Source organism: Cetorhinus maximus, chromosome 19 (assembly GCF_964194155.1).
Source record: "Cetorhinus maximus chromosome 19, sCetMax3.hap1.1, whole genome shotgun sequence".
Classification (NCBI taxonomy): domain Eukaryota; kingdom Metazoa; phylum Chordata; class Chondrichthyes; order Lamniformes; family Cetorhinidae; genus Cetorhinus; species Cetorhinus maximus.
This window is the reverse complement of record NC_135897.1, coordinates 16,092,174-16,117,242: the sequence shown is the minus strand read 5'-3', so window position 1 is coordinate 16,117,242 and position 25,069 is coordinate 16,092,174. Positions and strand designations below refer to the sequence as shown.

At 43.8% G+C, this 25,069-nt stretch overlaps 1 protein-coding gene across 1 annotated transcript in view; it reads left to right on the top strand.

Annotated features, from left to right (window-relative positions):
* The first annotated feature begins 2,165 nt into the window (after nucleotides 1–2,165).
* Nucleotides 2,166–25,069, top strand: part of LOC144693664 (ephrin type-B receptor 1) — a 540,104-nt gene continuing 517,200 nt past the window's right edge. Inside the window, exon 1 of the mRNA XM_078563531.1 lies at nucleotides 2,166–2,340. Coding sequence (XP_078419657.1) covers nucleotides 2,289–2,340 — 52 coding nt within the window. The 5' untranslated portion in view covers nucleotides 2,166–2,288. The remainder of the gene's footprint in view (nucleotides 2,341–25,069) is intronic.

Here is a 25,069-nt window from a genome sequence, read left to right as displayed (position 1 = left end):
AGCCTAAAAAAAAGGCCAATTTGGTGGAAACAAAGTTCTGGGTGTCTTCTCTCCAACCCTGGCCCTGATCATTTCTTACAATTCGTACTTTTTGTACAAAGTGATCTCCACTCTTGCCCCACCCAATCCCCTCTCCACAATCTTAAACAGGTCTAGCTCTCGCTTGAAGGAATTCAGTGAGTCAGTGTCCACCAAACAATCTAACAGCCTGTTCCAGAGATCCATTATTCTATGGGAACTGAACCAGCTCCTGATTTCTAACCTAGATCTGACCTTGAACAACTTAACATTCTCACCCCAGGTCCTCCCAAAGCTGTTGAATTGTAGGAAACTGTGAATTGGAACATAATCTATTCCCTTCATCACCTTACAAACCTCATCCAGATCTCCCCTAAGTTGATGCTTCTCTAAAGCATAGAGTGCCAACTCTAGAGCCTATCTTGATAGCTAGGGTGCTCTAAACAGGGCATTAGCGTAATGGCCCTCCTCTACATATGCAGAATGAAGTCACCACCAAAATGTGTCTACCTCAAAGCAATAAGAAGGAATGTATCTTTTTTCAAAATTGAAGCTACCCTATGGATTTGCCTTGTCTGTTAATGATTGGGTTGTTAACTCTTGAGTATTGTCCGGGACTATCCATTGAAATATAATCTTCCCGTCACTGTGAGTAAATCCAAGAGCTAAATATCAATGATTTGGATGATAATGTGGTGAATTAGATCAGCAAGTTTGCTGATGACACTAAGATTGGAGGCGTTGTGGACAGCGAGGAAGGCTTTCAAAGCTTGCAGAGAGATCTGGACCAACTGGAAAAATGGGCCAGAAAATGGCAGATGGAATTTAATGCGGAAAAGTATGAGGTGTTACATTTTGGAAGGTCAAACCAAGATAGGACATACACAGTAAATGGTAGGGCACTGAGGAGTGCGGAGGAACAAAAGGATCTGGGAGTTCAGATACAATTCCCTGAAAGTGGCATCACAGGTAGACAGGGTTGTAAAGAAAGCTTTTGGCATACTGGCCTTCATAAAACAAAGTATTGAGTATAGGAGTTGGGATGCTATGGTGAGGTTGTATAAGACATTGGTGAGGCCAACTTTGGAGTATTGTGTGCAGTTCTGGTCACCTAACTACAGGAAGGATATCAGTAAGATTGAGAGAGTGCAGAGAAGATTTACTAGGATGTTGCCGGGTCTTAAGGAGTTGAGTTACAGGGAAAGATTAAACAGGTTAGGACTTTATTCCTTGGAGCGTAGAAGAATGAGGGGAGATTTGATAGAAGTTTACAAAATTGTGAGGGGTATAGACAAAGTAAATGCGAGTAGGCTCTTTCCACTTAGATTAGGAGAAATAAACACGAGAGGACATGGCTTTAGGGTGAAAGGGGAAAGGTTTAGGGGGAACATTAGGGGGAACTTCTTCACTCAGAGAGTGGTGGGAGTGTGGAACGAGCTACCATCTGACGTGGTAAATGCAGGCTCACTCTTAAGTTTTAAGAATAAATTAGATAGATACATGGATGGGAGAGGTCTGGAGGGTTATGGACTAGGTGCAGGTCAATGGGACTAGCGGAATAATATTTCGGCACAGACTAGAAGGGCCAAATGGCCTGTTTTCTGTGCTGTAGTGTTCTATGGTTCTATGATTCTAAATCATGGTTGCATTAGGAAAAGTGATGTTATCCGTTTGTTTTCTTTGAACACTTTGTCTACTAATTATGAAAATGTTCGAGATGGGAAGTGTGTGTGAGCACATGCACACGTCCACACACACACATACACACGTACATGCATTCACACACACACCCTTATGCACATACCACACACTTACACACATGCAAACGTACACACACCCACAGACACTCACACCCACATACACCCACACACAGACACATACTCACACCAATCCTCAAAGTTTGAGTGTGCAGTACCCTTCCTTCCCACTAGATAGTGCCATCTCACTTTTATTTGCACTCCCAGCTCCTTGAATAGTGCAAAGTTTGCTATTTCTCATAGCCACCCCCCTGTTTGCCAGCCCTAGTTGTGGGTTGGGCCGGCTGGTGATTGGTCGGGTAGGGAGCAATGAGAGCCGGTGATTGGAAGGGGTTTGATGCTGGGGGTCTGGGTGCCAGCCTTCCCCAGACCCCGCTCTGTGTGCGAGAACTCCGCTCCGCCGCTGCCGAAGCTGCAATGTGAGTGTACACAGAGGCAGGAGAGTGGCACTCCGCAATCTGGAATATAACCAGCAGCAGCAGGAGGAGACCCCCCCGGGCAGGATCCAAAACTATGATTCCCATTCTCATCCTCTGCCTGCTGTCTGCAGTCGGTGCTGTGGAAGGTAACAACTCCCCTAATTCTCCTGCTATTCACTGTGATTTACCCTCGTTTGCAGCCTTGCAATTGTTCGTCTTGTTTTAAAACAAAACTTGCATGTTTAAAAAAAGTTGCAGCAGAGTCTCCCAGTGCTTTTGGAGAAGGACTGATTAGTTTTTTTTTCAAAAGTAATCTGTATTATTCATTTGCAAACAGATGTTGATCGGTTATATTCCCTTTCCAGCACCAGTTTCTCTTGCAGCTGCAATGCAGTGTTTTTGGGGCTAAGGGATTGGAATTCTCTGCGCGCCCGGTGGATTTACCTCGGGTTTCGTTCGCTTTTTCCCAGGATGGGACCCCCTTCTCCTATTTAGACTCCGGCACTTTCCGGAGCTTGACTGGAGGGGCAGCCAGCGATGCTTAATTAGGTGACTCGTAAAAATAAAACTGAACTCTTGCAGATTGTGCTGAATGTGTGTGCAAGAGAGAAAGTGTGAGGGGGGAAAAGTGTATCATTGTGCGAATGTGTGTGTGAATCTTTCTGTGAATGCCTGTGTGTGTATCTGTGAGTGTACGTATCTGTGTGATGTGTGTGCGAATGCCTGTGTATCTGTGTGAGTGTGAATCTCGGTGTGTGACTGTAAGTGTGTGGGTGTCTGTGAGTGTCCGTGTTTGTGTGATATACAGTGTGTGTGTCTACCTGTGTGCGGATATCTGTGATGTGTGTGTGAATGTGTGATGCATGGGAGTGTGTGCGTGTATTTGTGTGTGTGGGTGTCAGTTTGTGAGAGTGTGTCAATATCTTGTCTGTGTCAGTGTGTGTGTGCAGGGGTTCTGAAAAGCTATATATTCCGGGACAAGGTGGATGGATGAGGGCAGTTAGAGACTGACTTGATTCCAGAATTTGAGACATTCCGAGATGAGGGAACGGCAAGAACCGCTTTTATGGTTTTTTTTGTACATGTACATGAGGTGAAAATGTTCTTTTCGGGATGTCTGGGTGATAAATTAGTTAACACATACAGTGGGTCGAGGAGAGCCCTTGTACACCTCACCATATTAAACAATGGGCAGCATCGCGCTGACAGTATAAGAACATCTTTCAAAGTGATTCATGCTGTTTCGACAATATCATGGTGACCTGTGAACCTGGTGATTATATAGAGTATCATTTGGATGTTAATACCACAGACGTTGTGTTGTACAAATGTCTTAGTGGAACTTCATTGTTACATTCCATCTCCTGGCTATTGTTTTTCTGCCTATTTCATTAGTGTTTGAAATACCGAGACTACTGGCAATGTGACCACAATATAATATTGTACATGATTTGTATTTGCTCAATTTCTGGAAGGCAGCTTCCCCTTTTTAAAAGCACCCAGAACCTGAACGAGAGTGACGCTGGGGGTTCAGGTATAACACGCATTGATATCATTTCTTTCTGCTCGCTATGCGCTTTCCACTTTTCCCCCGCCTTATCAGCTCAGTGTTTAGTGCAGAGTCCCGCTAGTTCGGAATCAGCAAAGCACCCATCCTATCTCTCTTTACGAATATTTAAGGACGTAAATAGACAATTTGTTTTTTTTTGAGCCCCTCCACCCCTTACCGCTCCCTTTAATCGGAAAGCTTGGTATGTTTCTCTCTGAAGAAGCGTGGATGGCCTCATTATTGCAACCAGTGCCTTCGAGACGCTTGTTGAGCAGCTTGAGGAGTGCCTCAATGTCGCCACTCTGAGAGTTCATTAACACATTGCTTTCAATGAGACTCCTAATGAGGGTCTCCGGGGAGATGTGGGCTTCACATCCCACCCCTCCTCCTCCTCCTTCCCCAAGCCATTTCAAACCCATTTTGCCTGCGAGTCACATCCTCCCTCATCCAAACGGGACTTGCGAGACGTCAAGATAGCAGGGAGAGCTTTCGGAGGACAATAAGGGGGAGGGGAGGTTACAGGGAGCTGGGATTCTAACAATTTCCTGCACCCTGCCTGACATACACTCTGTCCCACTAATACGGCTCCCCACCTCAAGGGGAAATCATTGTTCGGCACCTGGGACGGAAGAAAGTCTACATTGTCACCTCGTTTTCTTTGTTAATGAGAGTTGGATTTCCCCAGTCTGAGTGGTGAAGTGTTAACTGTTCAGTGAAAGCTTTCAGGATCCCAGCTGGGGCTCTTTGAGAGCAACGCTAGGGTCAGATTGTTATTTTTTTTTGAGTGTGGGTGGTTGTTTGTAAGTAGACTGGGAGTGGTGGTGCTGGAGTGCAGCGTGAATGGTGGGTAGGTGCCTGCGAGAGGAGGGCTTAATCAGTGTGATGGAAGTTGTGGGTTAGTGGCGGGTGTGGGGGAGGATGGTGATGAGCAGACAGAGGTGGTGGATGTTTTTGGAGGTTGTGAGGGGTAGTTGGAGTTGGTGGATGGCGGGGGGGGGGGAGTGGGCAATGGATGTGTCTATAGCTTCAGAACCACAGCCGGAAAGTGAGGAAATTCACCAGAGCAGAAAGCAGAGTGCTGAAAATGGAGAAAGCCTGAGCCACGTATTGTGTAACACAGCCTCCCCGAGAACCCCCAGCATTACTAGTAGCATTGCCTCACTGCAGTGTGTCCCAAACATCGCTTACTGAAGATTCTAAACATCCATGCTGGTAATATCAGGTCAATCTTTCTGTGACACAAACAAGTTAGTATGGGCTGTGTGTGTGTGAGTTGTGGGAGACTGTGTGTAAGAGTATGTATATTTTTGAGACTGTGTATGTGTCTCTGAGTCTGTGCCTGTGAGAGAGGCTTTGTATGTGTGTGTTTCGGTGTCTCAGTCGGTTTGTGCATTTGTGTGTGCGACACTGTGTGTTTGAGCCTGGTGTGCGAGAGAGTGTGCACCCCTGACTCTATATGTGTGTATGTACATGTGTGAGAGAGAGATTGTGTGTGTGTGTGAGAGAGATTGTGTGTGTGTGTATGTGCGTGTGTGGGCATCTCTGACTCTGTGGTGTGTATGTGCGTATTTGTGTGTGTTTGTCTGTATTTCTCTGATCCTGTGCGTGTGTGTAAGTTTCTTAACTGGCTGATTTCGCAGCTCACCATTTGGCCGTTATTCATGCCTCCAGTTCCGATATAACCAACTGAGTTGTGAGATTATTCGCTGCTGTTAATGGTTGATTATTGCACTGGGGAGGAATCAGATTTGGATATCTATCAGTCTGGGTCTGTTCCTGATTCATCCTGAGATAAGTGCCTGGAATTTTTAGATCAGCAGTTCGAGTGAGGCAGGATTTGAGGCTAGGTGGAACCAATATGTGTCATGTGGAGACAGTGATAGAGGTTAACCAGTGAAATTTCACTGCTGTTGTGCACATTGTTTAACTTACACTATTTGAAAGGTGAATGCTGAAAATAGGGGCAGAATTTAGCCCCAGCCTTCAGAATTCCCTTTAAACTGTTAAATAACAAATATCCTTGTTATGCCATAACATTATTGATTATTGACTGATTTCCCCAGCCACAAGGCCATACCACTCTTAAAAGGGGTCATACCCATCATAGTCAGTCCTTTTTCAATGAAGAATCAACAGCAACAAGAACAACACGTATTTGGAAAGTATCTTTAACATTGTAAAGTGCCCCAAGGAGCTTCACAGGCGTGTTAGGAAGCAAAATCTGACACCAAGACATCTAAGGCAAATGTCCAAAAGCTTGGTCAAAGAGGTAGACTTTAAGGAGCATCTTAAAAATGAAAGACAGGCAGAGGTTTCAGGAAACAATCCCAGAGCTTAGAAACATAGGAGCAGGAATAGGTCGTTCAGCCTATCAAGCCTGCCCCGCCTTTCAGTGTGACCATGGCTGAACCTCTATCCCAACACCGTACCCCCACACTCTCCCCATACCCCTTGATACCTTTAGAGTGTTTCCTTATATATATTCAATGACTTAGCCTCCACAGCCTTCTGTGGTAGAGGATTCCACAGGTTTACCACTCTGAGTGATGAAGTTTCTCCTCATCACAGTCCTAAATGGTCTACCCCATACCCTGAGACTGTGACCCCTTGTTTCAAAACTCCCAGCCAGGGGAAACATCATCCCCACACCCAGTCTCTACAGCCCTGTCAGAATTTTATATAAGGCAAATGAAGGCACCTCCACCAATGGTGAAGTGATTAAAATCAGAGAGGCCAGAATTTTGAGGAGTTCAGAAATCTCAGTGGTGCTGGGGTAGATAACAGAGGCAGGGAGGGGGGAGACCATGGAGGGATTCATTATTGTGATATTCAACAACGTGCAACACAATGTTTTATTATCACTTTGAGACCTATTAGGTGGGGTTAGCAGAGCATGGTCATGAGAATTGTGGAATACTCAATTTAAATTTGTACCTCATGCCTATAATTTGTTGATTACACTGTATTCACATAAATTATTGTCAAGTTAAGTTGCCTGAGCATAACTCACTGGCTGGTTGAATTTAAATCGGTGGAATTGATCTGAAACTGCTAAGTAGATCCGTAAGCAATGAATGCGTTTCTTTAAAAAAAGTGTGTGAAATTGGTGTATATTTTTAAAATGATGATTTTTCTTTTATTTAATTCAAAGAAAAACAATATAAATCAGTAAAGCAAGGTGAATATTTTAAGTTTAATGTACTGTTGACCCAGGATGAATGGCCTTTGTCTAATTTCCCTGTCATGCCAAAGAAAGCATGACATGCAGCGTTTGTGAGAGCGAAAACAGAAAGAGGATGTTTGATACGTGGACAAGTTCATATTTACTGGAGTCTTTATGTATTAATTTTCTTTGTTCTTTCATGGGATGTGGGTGTCACTGGCAAGGCCAGCATTGGCTGCTCATCCCTAACTTTCCTTGAGCTGAATGACTTGCTCGGCCATTTCAGAGGGCAGTTAAAAGTCAACCACATTGCTGTGCACCTGGAGTCATGTGTAAGCCAGACCAGCAGGCTTCTTTCCCTAAAGGGCATTAGTGAGCCAGATGGGTTTTTACAATAATCAATGTTAGTTTCATGGTCACTATTATTGAGATTAGGTTTATCTTTCAGATTAATTAATTGAATTGAATTTTCACCAGCTGCCATGGTGGGATTTGAACCCATATCCCCAGAGCATTAGCCTGTTCTAATTACTGGTCCAGCAACACTACCACTACACCACCGTCTCCATTATATGTTGTGTAATGGGCTGATTTTAACTTTGACAAACCATGATTTGATTTAATGGTAGAACAGGCTCAAGGGGTTGTATATTGCCCTTTGAGCGCGTGCTGGAGTTGCGCTGTGCCATCATCAGCACATGTCGGAAGAGATGTCCATGCTCTCTGTGGCTGTTCAGTCTGAACCCAGTGGTAGCCTGCTGCCCCAGTCACATGGTTCCAGAGAGCAAGCCTTGCATTAGGGAGAAGGTGGGCCTAGAAGAAAACCAGTCCTCTAAGACTGAGCTACACATCCTCAACTTACTTAGGAATACTGGACTTTTCAGACAACAGGAAAGCTTGTCTCTGTCTCTGCACAGTTCAGGCTTTAGAGCAGCTTGTTTACGTAGTTGACATCCTGTTCTTCCCTCTCTCAGATCAGCCCTGATCTAATTGAATGGTGGAACAGACTAGAGGGGCTGAAAGGCCAGCTCTTTTCCTATGTTCCAGTGGTGCAGCTGCATTTTGCTCCTCTCTCCAGGTGAAGTGAAGGCAATGCCTTCTTGACTATATGAAGGGCAGCTTGCACGATTTGTAAGGGGGAAATCCTCTGTGATCTCACACTGTCCTTTTCACTGATGGGATTTTCCTTCCTGCACACTGGACAAAGAATGTTTCTAACTGAAAACCATTTCACCAAACCTCAATAAACATTTGAGCAAAGGAGTCACCAATGCAACGCGGCAGTGTGCCCTTGTTTACTTTGGTACTGGTGAGCTAGAAGATAGAAGCCATTTCTGATTGGCTTTTGCCGTGGAGTTAACAGGGGTTCAGCAGCCTTCTGCTTCTTTGACACCATTTTGAAGTGGGCCTAACATTAGGTATCAAAGTGCCTGCCTGTTTCAGTTGGTCGGGCCTTTTTAGTGTGGAAATGGGGATCCTAGAACCCTGATCACCATCTTAGGTTGGAACTGGATGGAATCTGTGCCATTTGATGTGCATTGGTGCCAAAGCGATGCTTCTGGAATTATTCTTCTGGGATCCTGAGTAATAGGTGTGCACCTCTAGGCCCCACAAAAATATTACAGTCCTGTGTCATACTGAGTACCCGCTATGTGATCACAGCCATCACCCTCACCCCTCACACTTACCTTGATGATTGTCAACCTCCCAGACTCAGACACGATATTCTAAACTTAGCAAAACATGGGAAAACATTGTTCGAGCACAGAGACTTTCAACCTTATAAATCTTCTACAATTGTGGTGTGGAACTTTTCCTTACATTGGCCCAGGGTTTGCTGGAGGGAGGCTCACACTTTGCCCTGTTAGTTAGACTTTTTCCCTCAATCTTCAATTGATTTATTGTACAAGTTTCTGGAAGTGTCAGGTGATAGCAGCTGCAGTGAGGTTAATGGAGACCTGGGGCCTTGGTAAATGATGCGACTAACATTCTATCTCCTTAACTAATCAGATTTAAAAATAAAGAATGAAAGAGAGGAACAACAGAGCAGGAAATCAGGTGAATTAGAGTCAAATCAGGTACAGAAAGGAAAACAAAAAGAGGGAAAGAAAGGTTGGGTTAAGAGAGTGAGAAAAAAGAGAGAAAGGAAAAGGAATACTTTAAAATACTTAAAAACATCTTGAATTTTAAAATCTCTGGAAACAATTTACTACAAGCAGGAATGAATCTCCACAGTTTCAATTCCTGGGCTGGAGAGGTGACCGGCATTGCAGGAATGTAAATCTCCTCATTAAAAGGGTCCTTAAATTGTTAAGTACCAGCCCTAACTTTCTGTGATAAGTTCAATTAATGCACAAACTCAACAATTTCTTCAAACTCACGGAGAGGCTGACAGCAGGATGTATCATTTTTGTGAAGCTAATGGTGGAGTGGTGCAAATTATCCAGCCACAACCTTACAGCGTATCTCTTGCTCATCACAGGTTGCTGGGTTATTCATGCACTAAGCTCACTATATTCCCAGAAAATTCTAGACCAATATACATCCATTGAAATGATCAGTAACCATATTCATCGTGTATATCCTCATGCTGCAAATGCTTTTATCACTCGACTTGAGTTTACCACTTCTAAAATGAACCATTAAAAGCTGCTGTAATGCAGAAGGAAATACGCTGTTTGCCTTGCTGTTATAAAATAACACTGGACCTCACCCTCATTACAGATCTCTCAGTTCTCTGTCTGCTGCAAGGCTGCGCCATCTGAAGACTGGACTATTGGGGATATTCAGTGCAACACCCACCTCATTAAAACGCACAAATGCTCAGCTCTTAAGGACTGTTATGGGAGTGGAGTGTATGTTTCCACAGAGTAATGTAATACATTCAAGAGAATTTGTGTTCCTTTGAAATGCAACAAAAGCTCTGCTTATTATATATGGAAAATAGTGGAGGTTATAGATCCTTTCTTCCAACAGCCACCTTATTCCATCTCCACCTGTTTTCATGCATCAGAGCTCACTTATGTGCAGAAGGTTACTGAGCCTGGGTGGCATTTCATTTCACTGTTCATCCATGAACTGCACTAACTATTGTTTGCAAAGAAACTAAAAGTGCCATCACAAGACCTGACACACTTTATTTCTTATCTTTTCTTTTGCCTCTCAAGGTATAACATAGCTTGTGCAATAATTGACAAGGTCACTTATTTCCCAGATTAAATATTACTCAAATGTCCCTGACCACAGTAACGTGTACACCTATTTCCTTCCTTTTGAAGGCTCATCCTGTGCTCACTGACCTATATTGGCTCCTGGCCTGTCAATGCCTTGATTTTAAAATTCTCACCCTTATATTCAAATCTATCCCTGCTCTTCTCTGTAACCTCCTTCGACCCTCTGAGATCTTTGCATTTCTTCAATTGTGGCCTCTTGATCATCCCCAATGTTAATCGCTGCAATATTGGCAGCTGCCTAAGCACTGGAATTTCCTCCCAAAACCTCTGTACCTCTCTCCTCTCTTCTAAGACATGGCTTGGTGTCAAATATTTGTTTGGTAACGCTTTTGTGAAGCGCTTTGGGACATTTTTTACTATGTTAAAGGCACTATATAAATGTAAATTGTCATTGTTATCCAAGTCGTCATGCTTCAAGCATGAGTACAGATAGTGTGTTTGAGCAAGATATTCAACCATGGGAGGAACATAGCTGACTTCTACCTTGATTTGACTTGGTGCTGCACATGTATTTCAACAAGGGTCTCTGAATAGGGATCTGGAATGAGAACCTTAGCAGGCTTTAGTTTCCCCTTTGGTTGCCCAAGGACACTGAGACCAGGGATAGCGCTATTGAGTCCAGCTGAGACATAACACAGCGGTTAAAACTGGAGCCTTTCTGACCTATATGATTCAGTATCACACAATGGTACATTGTAGTACATTTACCAAACCTGCATTTTAATCCCAATCTGAAAGAAAATACACCCCTCTCTGCACCGATGTAACATTTGCATATGAGTGTGCCAATTAATGGTGAATTATAGGTAGCTTGTCCCATTGGCTCAATTCCAGTAGGAACTGGATTGAGACTATGTAAAGTCATTTTGCTTTGTACCTTTGAAGATAGACAATGATCATGCCCTGAGGCTTTTATTCAAAGCCAGATATCAGATGCGAAAGAGCAGTGTTTTAAATTCATGCCACCCACCACTTCTCTCATTATAAGATTCTTTAGTAAATCCAGGGTGTATAACATCAATTATAGAATTGCAGAATCATATTCATTCTGGACCTTCCTTTCATGGAAATTTTAATCATTGTTATTATGGCAAATAATTTTTAAGAGATCAGATGTTAGTGTTGCTCGAGTGATATTCTGTTGCCTATTTCCCAATCTTGGTCCTGTTGTCAGGAAGTGCAGACTGGTTGGACAAGCCTATAATATCAGCTCAAAATAAAAACAGAATTACCTGGAAAAACTCAGCAAGTCTGGCAGCATCGGCGGAGAAGAAATCAGTCAACGTTTCGAGCCCTCATGGCTCTTCGGCAGAACTGAAGCATAGTTTCAACAAGGGAGAAATATAAATTGGTTTAAGGTGGGTGGGGGGGAAGAGACACATTGAGGGTGTGGTGTGAGCAGATAATCAAAAGATGTCAGAGACAAAAGGGTCAAAGAGGTGTTGAAGGTGGTGGTCTTTGTCTGAGAAAAGTGCTAATTAAGAATGGAAAACAGGATATTCAAAGTACAGCTCTAGTGGGGGTGGGGTGGAAAGACTAAAGGTTTTAGTTTTAGATTTAAAAATAATGGAAATAGGTGGGGAAAGAAGAATCTATATAAATTATTAAAAAAAAAGGCGGGTGGGGGGGGGAAATAAACGGGGTGGGGATGGGGGGAGGGGGAGTTTAAGATCTAAAGTTGTTGAATTCAATATTCAGCCCAGAAGGCTGTAAAGTGCCTAGTCGGAAGATGAGGTGCTGTTCCTCCAGTCATCTTCCGACTAGGCACTTTACAGCCTTCTGGGCTGAATATTGAATTCAACAACTTTAGATCTTAAACTCCCCCTCCCCCCATCCCCACCCCGTTTATTTTCCCCCCCCACCCGCCTTTTTTTTTAATAATTTATATAGATTCTTCTTTCCCCACCTATTTCCATTATTTTTAAATCTAAAACTAAAACCTTTAGTCTTTCCACCCCACCCCCACTAGAGCTGCAATTTGAATATCCTGTTTTCCATTCTTAATTAGCACTTTTCTCAGACAAAGACCACCACCTTCAACACCTCTTTGACCCTTTTGTCTCTGACATCTTTTGATTATCTGCTCACACCACACCCTCAATGTGTCTCTTCCCCCCCCACCCACCTTAAACCAATTTATATTTCTCCCTTGTTGAAACTATGCTTCAGTTCTGCCGAAGAGCCATGAGGGCTCGAAACGTTGACTGATTTCTTCTCCGCCGATGCTGCCAGACTTGCTGAGTTTTTCCAGGTAATTCTGTTTTTATTTTGTTTTAGATTTCCAGCATCCGCAGTAGCTTTTAGCTTTTTGTTTTTATAATATCAGCTTGCAGCTGCTCCACTTCCTAGTATCAGGGACTGTGCTAGATGCTACTGGGTGACTGTAGATCCTCTTCTTCAGTTCTCTGCCCAAAGGCAGGTCCAACCCACAGTGCCACAACCTCCACCACAGGTAGGGCAAAGAGACAGGTCCTGAATCTGCCACAGCCAGAATGGGAATTGAACCCCCCTCTTGTCGCCATCAATTTAGTCCACACCAGCATCCAAGGAGTCCAAGTTGCTGTGGCAACATACACTTTTACATATATGTGGTAGCCCAGAGCTATGGGTAGTGATGGCTGAGGCTCCAATTTCTTTCCATCACATGGCTGACCAGGAATCTCTCCCACTCTTACAACCTGCCACTGGCGTGTGTTGAAAGGATTTACAAGTTGATACTCAACCTGTTTTGGCCGTGCTATGAATGTACATTCCTTGGCCAAATCCTGGAGTGGGACTTGAACCCAGACCTTCTGGCTCAGAGGCAGGGACACAACCCACTGCACCACAAGACCTCCTGTGGCAGATTTAATGGATGTAAAATGTTCAAGTATATAAGATTGAGGGACAGCAGGACTGATATGAGTTTTATGTACAATTGAAGCCTTTTAAATTATCTAATGAAAAGTATTCATCACATTCATCCGATCCCATTTCACCACATTAAGCTGAATCCATTAACACTGATTTTAAGTATTAGAGTCAACAACAGCCTGAAAGTGATCTACCTGGTAAGTTAATGTCCCCATTAAAGTAATTTGCTTTAACAGGGTGTCAACTTTCGATATGTTGGTTTTTGGTATCATGGTGCATACATTTGCAATAAGGTTATTTATGTACTTGTAAAGCTTCAGGTTTTGAGAGTGAGTTCACAGCACAATTCTAGCATCAGTGCAGAGCGTATATGCAGCCTGAATCCAGCATCAGGCCGCAATCTGACACTGAAAATTCAGCTGGCTGAGATCCCCTGGAGCCCGGGAGCCTCATTCAGCTTCACTTTGGTGTCCATCTGGGACTTGGCACCTGATTTGCAATTCAAGTTTTAGTCAGTGTGAACTAAAGCTTGTTGACTGTGAGTACAGCTAAAGGCTTTTGGTACAGACCCTGTTTTACCTCATCAAAAAAATCAAACCATGATAGAAGATGGACATCAGTGCTCAACGTTTTAATGTATTCTGCATATAATCATATAGTTAGTTGTGTCACTGTACATTTGCTCCTCTTGGTATTTACAGGAATGGTTGTAACTACTAGAATTTCTTTATACGCTGCAATGCTTGGCAGTCAATCTGGTTGTGTTGGGCTGGTGCTAGGTTGGTTGGCTGCGCTTTCTTTGTTAGGTTGAAGAGGCGTTTGGAGCAGATGCTGGAGAGGAGTTTGCTTTCATTATGGTCACAGTAATGCACAAGGAAATGAAAGACCTACTGGTCTACATCTTTCCTCAACAGTGGCCCCATAGTATGAGCCAAAATCCTGGCATCTGGATGAACAAAGCCGCCCATTCGTCAGTCCAGTGAGACCAAATAGATTTAGGCAGGAATACCTGTCAGGGAATGCACCAGCTATGGTGAAGCATAACAATAATGCATAGAGAGCTCCATTTCCCAACCTAAAGTGTCTTTGTTAAGATACCAAAACACAGCCCCTGGAGAACACCTGAAAGCCTTGATCTTAAAACCAGAATATAACCACTGGGTAGTTTTGTGCTAACTTTCATTCATGAAATTCATTCATTCAGAAATAACTTGCATTTATATATTATTTTTTATAACCTCAGGACATCCCAAAGTGCTTGAGGAGTATGGCTACAGGAGGAGGCCATTCAGACTTTGAAGCTTATTCTGCCATTCAGTTAAATCATATGTTCTGTGTCTTAACTCCATCGAACCGTAATGGATTCATAAACCTTAATATCCTTACCTAACAAAAATCTATCAATCTCTGTTTAAATTGATCTCCAGCTTCAATAGCTTTTTGTAGGAGAGAGTTCCAGATTTCCAAAACCCTTTGTGTGAAGAAGTGATTCCTGGCATCACTCCTGATTGGCCCAGCTCTAATTTTAAGGTTATGGTCCCTTGTTCTGGACTCCCCCCAACTAGAGAAAATCGTTTCTCTCTATCTACCCTATCAAACCCTTTAATCATCTTAAACACCTCAATAATTTCACCCTTCAACCTTAATACAAACTGCAGCCTATCCTTACAATTTAACAATTATGCCTTGGTATCATTCTTGTGAATCTGTTTGATAGCTAATTAACCACTTTCAAAGGCTAGAAACTTATCTGTGTCAGGTGGGCTGAGCGGGAGTGGGCAGGCACAAAGCCAATCGCGGGCCACAATCGGCAGCTCACCGCCATTTTACGTGGGCGGGCCAATTAAGGCCCGCCCAGCGTGACACACGGCTGGACCTGTGCAGTCGGCGGGGGAGGAGGAAGGGTCAGGGCCTGCAGTCTTTCACACACGCGCGTGAAAGAGTGCAACAATCTGCCTGAGGCACAGAGCTGCCTCATGGAGATTAAGTGCATAATAAAAGTTTTTATATAATAAAGTTAAAAATTATTTAAACATGTAACCTTATATGACAGTGTCACTTGAGTTGGGACGTGTTTGTGAACTGTGCAAAAATTAATTAATAATTTTATAAAAGCTTCAGGAAACCTCGTCCCGCCCGTTGATGAGGTTTCCTGAAAAACGGGAAGGCCGCTTGGGCTCTTCACCTGCCCGCCAACAGGCGGTGTTGATAACTACTGTAATTGGTTTTTTAATGGCCTTAATAGGCCGTTGACAGTCCGGCAGGCTCACAGCCGCCTCTGGCACACGCCCGCCGAACATAATATCTAAATAATGCACGATGACGTCGGGACGCATGCCCGATGTCACTGCGCGTCATTTTGCAGCGTTGGCATGTTGGGCCCCGCCCGCTCACGCCGACAGCAATATTCTGGCCAAAGAGTAGTTTTTGACAGCAAATTTAGACATAGCAAGTTCCCACAACAGCAGTGAGATAAATGACCAGTTAAGTTGTTTCAGTGATGCTGGTTGAAGATTGGCCATTGGCCAGGGCACTGGGATAAATCCCTTGAGGCAGGATTTTCCAATCCCTCCCATCAGTGGGAAAATCATGGCCCTGGCCTTCCTCAAATTGTGTCATGGGATCTTTTATATCCACCTGGGAAGGTGGATTGAGCCCCAGTTTAACAGCTGATCTGAAAGGTGGCACCCCCAGCAGCGCAGCGCTCCCTCAATGTGGTACTGGAATGTCAACCTAGATTATCAAGTCTCTGGAGTGTTGTTAGAATGCACGACCTTCTGACTCACAGGTGGGTGTACTATTACTGAGCAACAGCTGACACCGGAAAACAGCTATTAAAAACAACACATAGTTTGAGGCAGGTATCAGATTGGCTCGGTTAGCAGCCGTGGTAATGCACTCTCCATGATGTATAAACATAACAATATCCCTTTGCTATCATGGGATTGCTGCTTTCATTCAATGAAACTTACAGTGGCAGAATCAGTGCATTTGAAAAACAGAATTTTTTGAACAGAATAGATTGGAGGGTTTGTGACTGAGGGATACAATTCTCTTGTGCCTTTCATAAAAAATAAGGTTTGGATACAAGCTTAAGAACTGTTGAATAAATTAGTTTTGAGGTTAGAATAATTCACTTTTAGCTCATAGTCTGCTGGATTTTTTTTCTCTCCAACTTTGCCAAATCCTTTTCCTACTTCCCACACAGAGTACTTGATGCTTCCCATTTGAGCCCGTTGATGATATGAACAAATTTGGAATCACGTCCTTTATTTGATAATGTTTTTCATTGTCGTCATGATGCTCTATTCCATTTGCTTGTTTTCTGGCCTCTGCAAATAAAGCTGGCTTTTTTTTTATCATCTTCAAGCTTTGCAGCACACAGTGAAAAACATGCTCTCTCGAAAACTTCACACAGCAGCTGGAATAGGCAGCAGTGTTTTGAAATGCCTGATATCCAAGCTGACTTTTGATGCTTCCTGAATTCCCCGGAGCTGCCACTCAACCATTCCACTGCGAGCAGGCACACATCAGGCATATTCCGAGCTGCTTTGCTGGAATCTTTCCCTGTGGATGAGGGCCGGGGTTGACTTCACAGCCAATGCTTGGCCCTGATGATGCAGACACCGACTGAATGCTGCAGGGCCCAGCATCATCTTTACATCGCTTACTCCAATACCCTCATATTTCACCCTTTGCTCACACTTTTAACCAGCGTCCTCTGCCTTTTCATCTATCCGCATCGCAGCAAAGGTACAAAAGGGAAAGGAAAATCGGAAGTTCTTCTGAGTCAGGAATGCCTAAGTCGAGGTGCACTATTCTCGCACACTCCCCCTCACCTGCTAACCATTCCCCGGCCTCCTGCTTGTTTTTCCTTCTGGAACCTCAGTCCTGTGATCCATGAAAAGGCAAAGGAAAGAAAACCAAACAATTTGACAGAAGCTCATTACAAAACACCACAAAAATGTGGGTGTTTGTGGTTATGTGGTCTTTGAGAGCCAGGTCAATGACATCAAAGGGTGCAGCGAGCAGTAGGCATACTGAATAAAAGGACCTGTATTTCTATGTGTCTTTCATGACCTCGGGACACCCCGAAGTGCTTTACAGCCAATGAAGTGTTTTAGAAGTTGAGTCACTGTTGCAATGTGGGAAATGCTGCAGCCAATTTGCGCCTAGCAAGCTCCCATAAACAGCAGCGAGATAATAACCTAGACAATCTGTTTTATTGATGTTTGAGGGATAAATATTGCCCAGAACAACAGGGAGAACTCCCCTGCTCTTCTCTGAAATCGTGTCATGGGATCTTTTGCATCCATTCAGAGAGCGCAGACAGGGCCTCAGTTTAAGATCTCATGCAAAAGATGGGACCTCCGACAGTGCAACACTCCCTCAGTACTGTACTGAAGAAGGAACATCATTACCTTTGCTCTGTCTTTGTGAGAACAACTTTGCCTTTTCTTTCCCCATTTCAGCAATTTTAAATAGCTGGATGTCTAGGCTGAGGGAGCTTGAAAGGAGAAAAACATTATCAAATAAAAGATGTGATTCCAAATTTGTTCATATCATCAAGAGACTCAAATGGGAAGCATCAAATATTCTGTGTGGGAAGTAGGAAAAGAGAAGCAGCTGCTTTGATTATAAAGCAATGAAGAAACCTGCTAAACAAAGCAGAGTTAATCATGTTAGGTTAAGGGGTCGGTCAGTAGAGATGCAGTGGCAGACAATTAAGGCGATATTTCAGAATACTCAGAAAAGATACAATCCAATGAGAAAGACTCTATGAGAAGGACACATCATCTGTGGCTAACTAAGGAAGCTAAAGATAGTACCAAATTGAAAGAAAGAGCATATAATTCTGTAAAGATTAGTGGCAGGTCAGAAGATTGGACAGAATATGAATATCAGCAAAGAATGGCTAATAAGTAATGAGGACGGTGAAATTAGAGTATGAGAGAAAGCTAACTAGAAATATTAAAGCAGGTTTCAACAATTATTTAGAAAAGGAAAAGACTAACTAAAGTGAACATTGGCCCTCTGTGAATGAGTTTGGGGAATTAATAATGCAAATTAAGGAAATGGCGGATGAATTAAACAGATATTTTGTATCTCTGTCTTCACTGTAGAAGTGGCAAATAACATCCCAGAAATAATTGTAAGTCAAGAGGTGAAAGGGAAGGGGGAACTTAAAACAATTACAATCACCAGGGAAAGGGTACTGAGAAAATGATTAGAATTAAAAGCTGACAAGCCCCCAGGTCTTGATGGACTTCAAGCTAGAGTCTTAAAAGAAGTGGCTGCTGAGACAGGAGATGCATTGGTTTTAATTTTCCAAAATTCCCTAGATTCTGAAAAGGCCCCATCAGATTGGAAAATAGTGAATGTGACTCCTCTGTTCAAGATGGGAGAGAGACACAAAGCAGGAAATAACAGGCCAGTTAGCTTAACATCTGTCGTAGGAAAAATGCTAGAATTTAACATTAAGGAGGTTACAGTAGGGTTCTTTGAAAATCTCAAAGCAATCAAGGCAGAGTCAACATGGTTTTGTGAAAGGGAAATCATGTTTGATGAATTTATTAGAGTTCTTTGTGGAAGTGACAAGCAACATGGATAAAGGGGAACCTGTAGATGTGGTTTTCTTAAATTTCCAGAAGTCATTTGACAAGGTTACTGCACAATAGGAGCTCATGGTGTAGGGGGTAATATATTAGCATGGATAAAAGCAAAATACTGCAGAGGCTAGAAATCTCTAATAACAACAGAAAATGTTGGAAAAGCTCAGCAGGTCTGACAGCATCTGTGGAGAGAGAAACAGAGTTAACGTTTCAAGTCCGTATGACTCTTCTTCAGAGCTAAGGAGAGATAGAACTGTGATGAAATTTATACTATTTAAGGGGGGTGGAGCAGGTAAAGCAGGATAGAAGTTCAGCGATAGGTAGGGGCTAGGGAGAGATTGACAAAGATGCCATGGACACAAGACAAAGGGAATGTAAATGGTAGTGGTAAGGGCTAAAGAAGGTGCTGATAGTGGCATAAAGGTAAAAAAATGTGTTAATAGCAGAACAAGGGTCAGCACTCTGTGAAAGAACAACATGGAACAGGTGACAGATGGTCCAATTGGGGGGTGGGATGGGGGGAGGGGGCGGTAGTTGGGGAAAGGGATAGAAAAAGGCACATGGGGATAAAACAATGAATAAAAATAAAAAATAAATTTAAAAACAAAAATAAATGTAAAAATGGGACCTGCTGAGTTTTTCCAGCATTTTCTGTTGATGAACTTTCTCCTCTAACTTCACCCTTTTCTAACCCCTTTCTTTAAATTCATTTTTATTTTTTACTTATTTTTATTCATTATTGTATCCCTTTTTATCCCCTTATCCCTTTCTCTATCCTTTTTCCCCAACTATTGCTCCCTCCCCCCACCCCACCCCCAAAAGGGCCATCTGCTACTTGTTCCACGTTGTTCTTTCACAGAGTGCTGACCCTCTGCTATTCACATGTTCTGCTTTCTTACCTTTATGCTACTATCAGCACCTTCTTCAGACCTTACCACTACCATTTACACTCCCTTTGTCTTGTGTCCATGCATCTTTGTCAATCTCTCCCTAGCTCCCACCTATCGCTGACCTCCTATCCTGCTTCACTTGCTCCACCTCCCCCCCACTTAAATAGTATAAATTCCATCACATTTCTACTTCTCTTTAGCTCTGAAGAAGAGCCATAGGGTGGGATATTGAGGTCAGTGAGCGGGGGGGCGGGTCCCGCTCGCCGACGCATAAAATAGAACTCCCGACGTCACCCCGCGTCATTTCAATTTTCAGGTCGGCAGGGGCGTAGCCGAATCAGCTGGGCACCCGCTGACCTGTCAATGGCCTATTGAGGCCATTTAAAAACTAATTGACCTCGCTAAAGGACCTGCCCATCCAACTTAAGGCTGGCGGGCAGGCCAGGAGCCCTGACGGGCTTTAAAGCATGAAACCTCATCCACGGGTGGGATGAGGTTTCATGTAGGTTTTTACAAATTTAACAAAAGTTTAATTAAAAGTGATGGACATGTCCCAACTCATGTGACAGTGTCACATGACAGGACATGTCAGGGAAATTTTATTTTTCTACATTTAACATTTTTGAATTTGGTGCCGATCTCCCTGAGGCAGCACTTAGCCTCAGGGAGATGAGTGCACTCTTTTGGCTTAGGGAATCTCCCCCCTCCCACACAGGGAGCGCAGAGTGCTTCCTGGTGGACATCACACTAGGTGGGCCTTAATTGGCCTGTCTACATAAAATGGTGGCGCGCCCCCGATTGGGGACGCCAATCGGAGGTGCACCTGCATACACCTGCTCTTGAACCTCCCCCCAACAGGGGGAAAATTCTGCCCATACAGATTTGAAACAGTTAACTCTGTTTCTCTCTCCACAGATGCTGTCAGACCTGATGAGTTTTTCCAGGATTTTCTCTCTTTATATTAGCATGGATAGAGGATTGGTTGGCTAACAGGAAACAGAGTGAGGATAATTGGGTCATTTTCGTGTTGGCAAGATGTGACAAGTGGAGTGCCACAGGAATCAGTGCTGGGGCCTCAACTATTTACAATTTATATCAATGACTTGGATGAAGGGACTGAATGTATAGTTGCCAAATTTTCTGATGAGCTGGGTAGGAAAGTAAATTGTGAAGAGGACAGAAGGAGTCTGCAATGGGATATAATGGGCAAAAATTTGGCGAATGGAGTATAATGTGGGAAAATGTGAACTTGTCCGCTTTGGCAGGAAGAATAGAAAATCAGTGTACTATTTAAATGGACAGAGATTGCAGAACTCAATGGTACAGAGGGATCTGGGTGTCCTGGTACATGAATCACAAAAAGTTAGTATGCAGACACTTGCTGTGCTTAGGAAGGCAAATGGAGTGTTGGTGTTTATTGCCAGGGGAATGGAGTATAAGAGTAGGGATATTTTGTGGCAGTTGTACAGAGTATTGGTGAGATCACAGTTTTTGCTCTCTTTATTTTTAAAAAGATATAATTGCATTAGAAGCAGTTCAGAGAAGGTTCACTCAACTGATACCTGGGATGGGGAGGGGGGTGGCTGGTGTTGGTTATCATATGAGGAAATGTTGGACAGGAGGTGGTTTTTGTATCCATTGGAGTTTAGAAGAATGAGAGGTGACCTTATTGAAACATATAAGATCCTGAGGGGACTTGACAGGATGGATGCTGAGAGGATATTTCCCCTTGTGGGAGAGACTAGAACTAGGGGATGCAGTTTAAAAATAAGGGGGGTCTCATTTAAGATGAAGATGAGGAATTTTTTTTTCTCTCAGGGGGTCGTGAATCTTTGGAACTCTCTTCTCCAGAGAGCAGTAGGGGCAGGGTCATTGGATATTTTTAAGGCTGAGTTGGATAGATTCTTGACTGATAAGGGAGTCAAAGGCTATAGTAGGTAAGCAGGAAAGCAGAGGGTACAATCAGTTCAGCCATGACCTTATCAAATGGCGGAACAGGCTCAAGGGGCTGAATGGCCTATTGATACTAACTTGGTTGTTCAAGTTATTATCTAATGGAAAAAGCTTTATCTCAGCACCACACACAGATCCACCTTAAGCAGGACATAGGCATCTTGCTGATACATAAAAAGGGGTGGTTAGAGTAGCCTAGTGCTTATTGTACTGGATTAATGTCCCTGCAATTAGTGAGTTAAATCCCCCCATGACTGGATATGGAACTAAATTGAATAAATTATGCGTTACTACTTGAAGAATGATCAATAAAATCCAACTGGCTCACTAAAGTCCTTCATGGGAAGGAATCCTGCTGCTTCTACCCAATCTAGCCTTTACGTTTCTCTGGTCCCATGTGACATGATTGACCCTCAGTAGAGTTAGGGATGGGCAATATGTATTGCTGGTGAATAAATGCCTGTCTCTCTCACAGCCCAAGAATCAATTACAGTAATTGTATTGATATATAGGCTTGTGAAGGGATCTGCAGGAGTGGCAAATGATGAGAGCTTGGGCTCTTGAAAAGGTGCTGAACTATAGGCCAAGTTGAGTCACGTTGAGGCATTGCTAACTCAGGTAATCCCAGTGTGCATTCAAAGTTGATGCCTCTCTTGCTGTCCATCACTGCCCTCCATCAGCAGAGTCAAGTAGTTAAATGAAGGTGTATGCAGCTTAGGGAATAATATTTCACAGTCAAACATAACTGAGTAATAACCAGCTTTAATCAATAATACCACAATCACAATGTGATGATTCGATCTTTAGTTCATAGAATCATTGAAGGATACAGCACAGAAGGAGGCCATTCAGCCCTTCATATCTGTGCTGGCTCCTTAAATGAGTGGTGCAATCAGTCTCAAACCTCAGATCCCTGCTAGTTTTCATCCTTCAAGTAATTACCAAATTCACTTTTGAAAGTTATTATTGAATCTTCTTCCACCATCCTGTCAGACAGTACATTCCAGATCGCAACAACCTCTGTGTAAAAACACTTCTCCTCGTCTTGCCTCTGATTCTTTTGGCAATTTCCTTACATCTGTGTCCTCTGGTTACTAACCGTCTTGCCAGTGCAAACAGTTGCTCCTTATTCAGCCCTTCACCATTTTTGGTTTGGTTGTTTTAGTTTTTGATAGGACACAGGAAAAAATACGAAGGACAATGTTTAAAACAAGAGAGGAACGTTAATGAGTTGAAAACCCTGAACCCATCTGCAAATAATGCTTTCCTGAAGAGAAGCAGGAAGGACAGGTTTCCCTTAATCAAATCCATTCTCCGGTTGTCCTCGGTTACAGTGGACTGAATTTAATGATTGCAGTGGCACCCCATCCACAAGCTGGAAAGATGGTGGCAAACCAGTATGGCTATTTCCGGAAGGCCCGATGGGATTAAATGCCAACCACACAGTCTGCTGCCTGTCATTAGGATTCCTGTGCTTTTAAAGGCAAAGGTCCCGCCTCCAAGAGCTGCCAGCCAATCAAAGGCCAGCAGCTCTTCAATCACAGCAGCGCCACATAGAGAGGTGGCCACTGCAGGTACTGCAGGAGACCTGGAGCAGCAATCATGGAGGGGGTCCCTGAAGAAGCTGAATGGGGCAGGCTTGCTATCAGGCAGGCGATCAGGCAGGTCACGGGTCGGGTGGGCTGGGGTGGGGAGGTGGGAGTGGTGGTTGGCGCAGGATCGATGTGGCGGGCAGGGGGGTTCTTAAAGCAGGAATGGAACAGAAGGCCACCATCCCCCACCAAGCCTGCCAGGGAGTGCCATACCTTATTTATTCACCCGGTTGTGTTCTTTAATCTTCAGCCTTGATATTCTAGCAGGGGAGATTGGTGGAGAAACCTTAAATATACTAACCTCTTCAAATCTCACTTTTAAAGTATTTAAGTTAAATAAAGAGCAGGGAAAGGAGTTCATTTCAAATAAATGCATTGTATAATTGAAAGCCTTTACTGTTTTTCTTCCTCTGAATTCACATGGAGCTTTTTTGCATTTCTAATTTCCTGAACAATTAGTCTGACAGAGACCGACGACAGCAGCTAATTTGTTCATTTTTTCTTTCACTCTCTTTCTCTCTTTAAGTCTCTCTTTCTCCCACTAGCTGGCTTTTCATCTCTATATCAGGTTCATACTTCATCTCTCTTTCTGCCACCCACTCAGTCTCCCTCAGAGAGCCAACTGGATGGGTGGTTTGGGAGCTACGGGGTGCTCCTCTGAGAGCTATTGTGGAAATAGAGGAGAGGAAGCTTGTCTCTGCATGTAGGCCGTCCTCCACCTCATCTGGGAGCATGTAATGCTGATAATCAGACCATAAGATCATTAGAGATAGGAGCAGGCATAGGTTATCTGGCCCCTCGAGCCTGCTCCACCATCCAGTAAGATTATTGCATCCAATTGTGACCTTGATTCCACTGACCCCCATAACCCTTGGCTCCCATGCAGATCAAAAGTCTGAAATTAGGAAACCGCTCGAAGAAATGTCCCTGCCTCAGTATGATCTTTGCTTCCCTTCACAAGCACGTGTTCAGTGCCGGTGTGAGGTACATAGGCTGTACATCCCAACAACTGATGGATCATAACAACCAGTATGTCCCTTCATCTGTCCACAGTAGGCGGAGTTTTGACTGTGCGCAACTAGCCCATGCTTACAAAACTCAGAAAATAATGAGCAGAATCGGCCCAGATTTGGGCTAATTGCGGTGGTGGGTGTGAGAAAGGACTTTTTACCTGTTGGCCGCAAGGGTGGATTTTCGTGCCATATCATCCCCGTCCCACCTCATTACTTATGCAGTCACAGGAAATATGCCGTCTGGCTAGCGGGCAGCCTCCGATTTGTCTGCCATGCTTCTCCCTCGCAGCTTCCTCACACCTGGCGCCATATTTAAACTGCAGCTGTGCTCACTGTTCTGAATGCTTGCAGCCCAGGACTGCTCTGGTGAAGATATGACCCTTAAAGCCAAGAAGAGCGCAGCCCCCCAATTCAGTGATACATCCCTGGGATGCCTTCTGGATGCCACAGAGGCCTGCTGCGATGTTGCTACCCCCTGCTGTGGCTGCAGGAGACCTATCAGTCTCACCACTCCAGCATAGACAATGGACTGACCCATTGGTGGCAGGCGTCATGGCGGGCATGAGCGGATAATATGGCGAGAAGGCCAAAAATCAGTTTTACGCCATCGTGAAATCAGTTTGTGTTCGTCCGCTCTTCTCATCAATGGCTGGAACCTAATGTCAAGAACCTAATTTCAATACCTTAGCATCTGATTTTTGGCCTTCTCGCCGTATTATCCGCTCATGCCCGCCATGAAGCCTGCCATCAATGGGTCCGTCCATTGTCTATGGTGGTGGTCAGTGCCAATGCTGCACATAAGAGGTTGGCCATCCAGTGCAGAAAACGGATGAATGATCTCATCCGTGCCTCCAGGGTATGGCAACCACCTCATCACTCTAAACTCATACACTCACAAGCCCATCACACATTCACTGGCATCTCACTCACTGCCAGCTCAAGGGGCATCAGCACTCACTCTCTCACACACACCCTCACATCTCCATCTGGCCTCATCTCCTCTGGAGACTGCCTCCT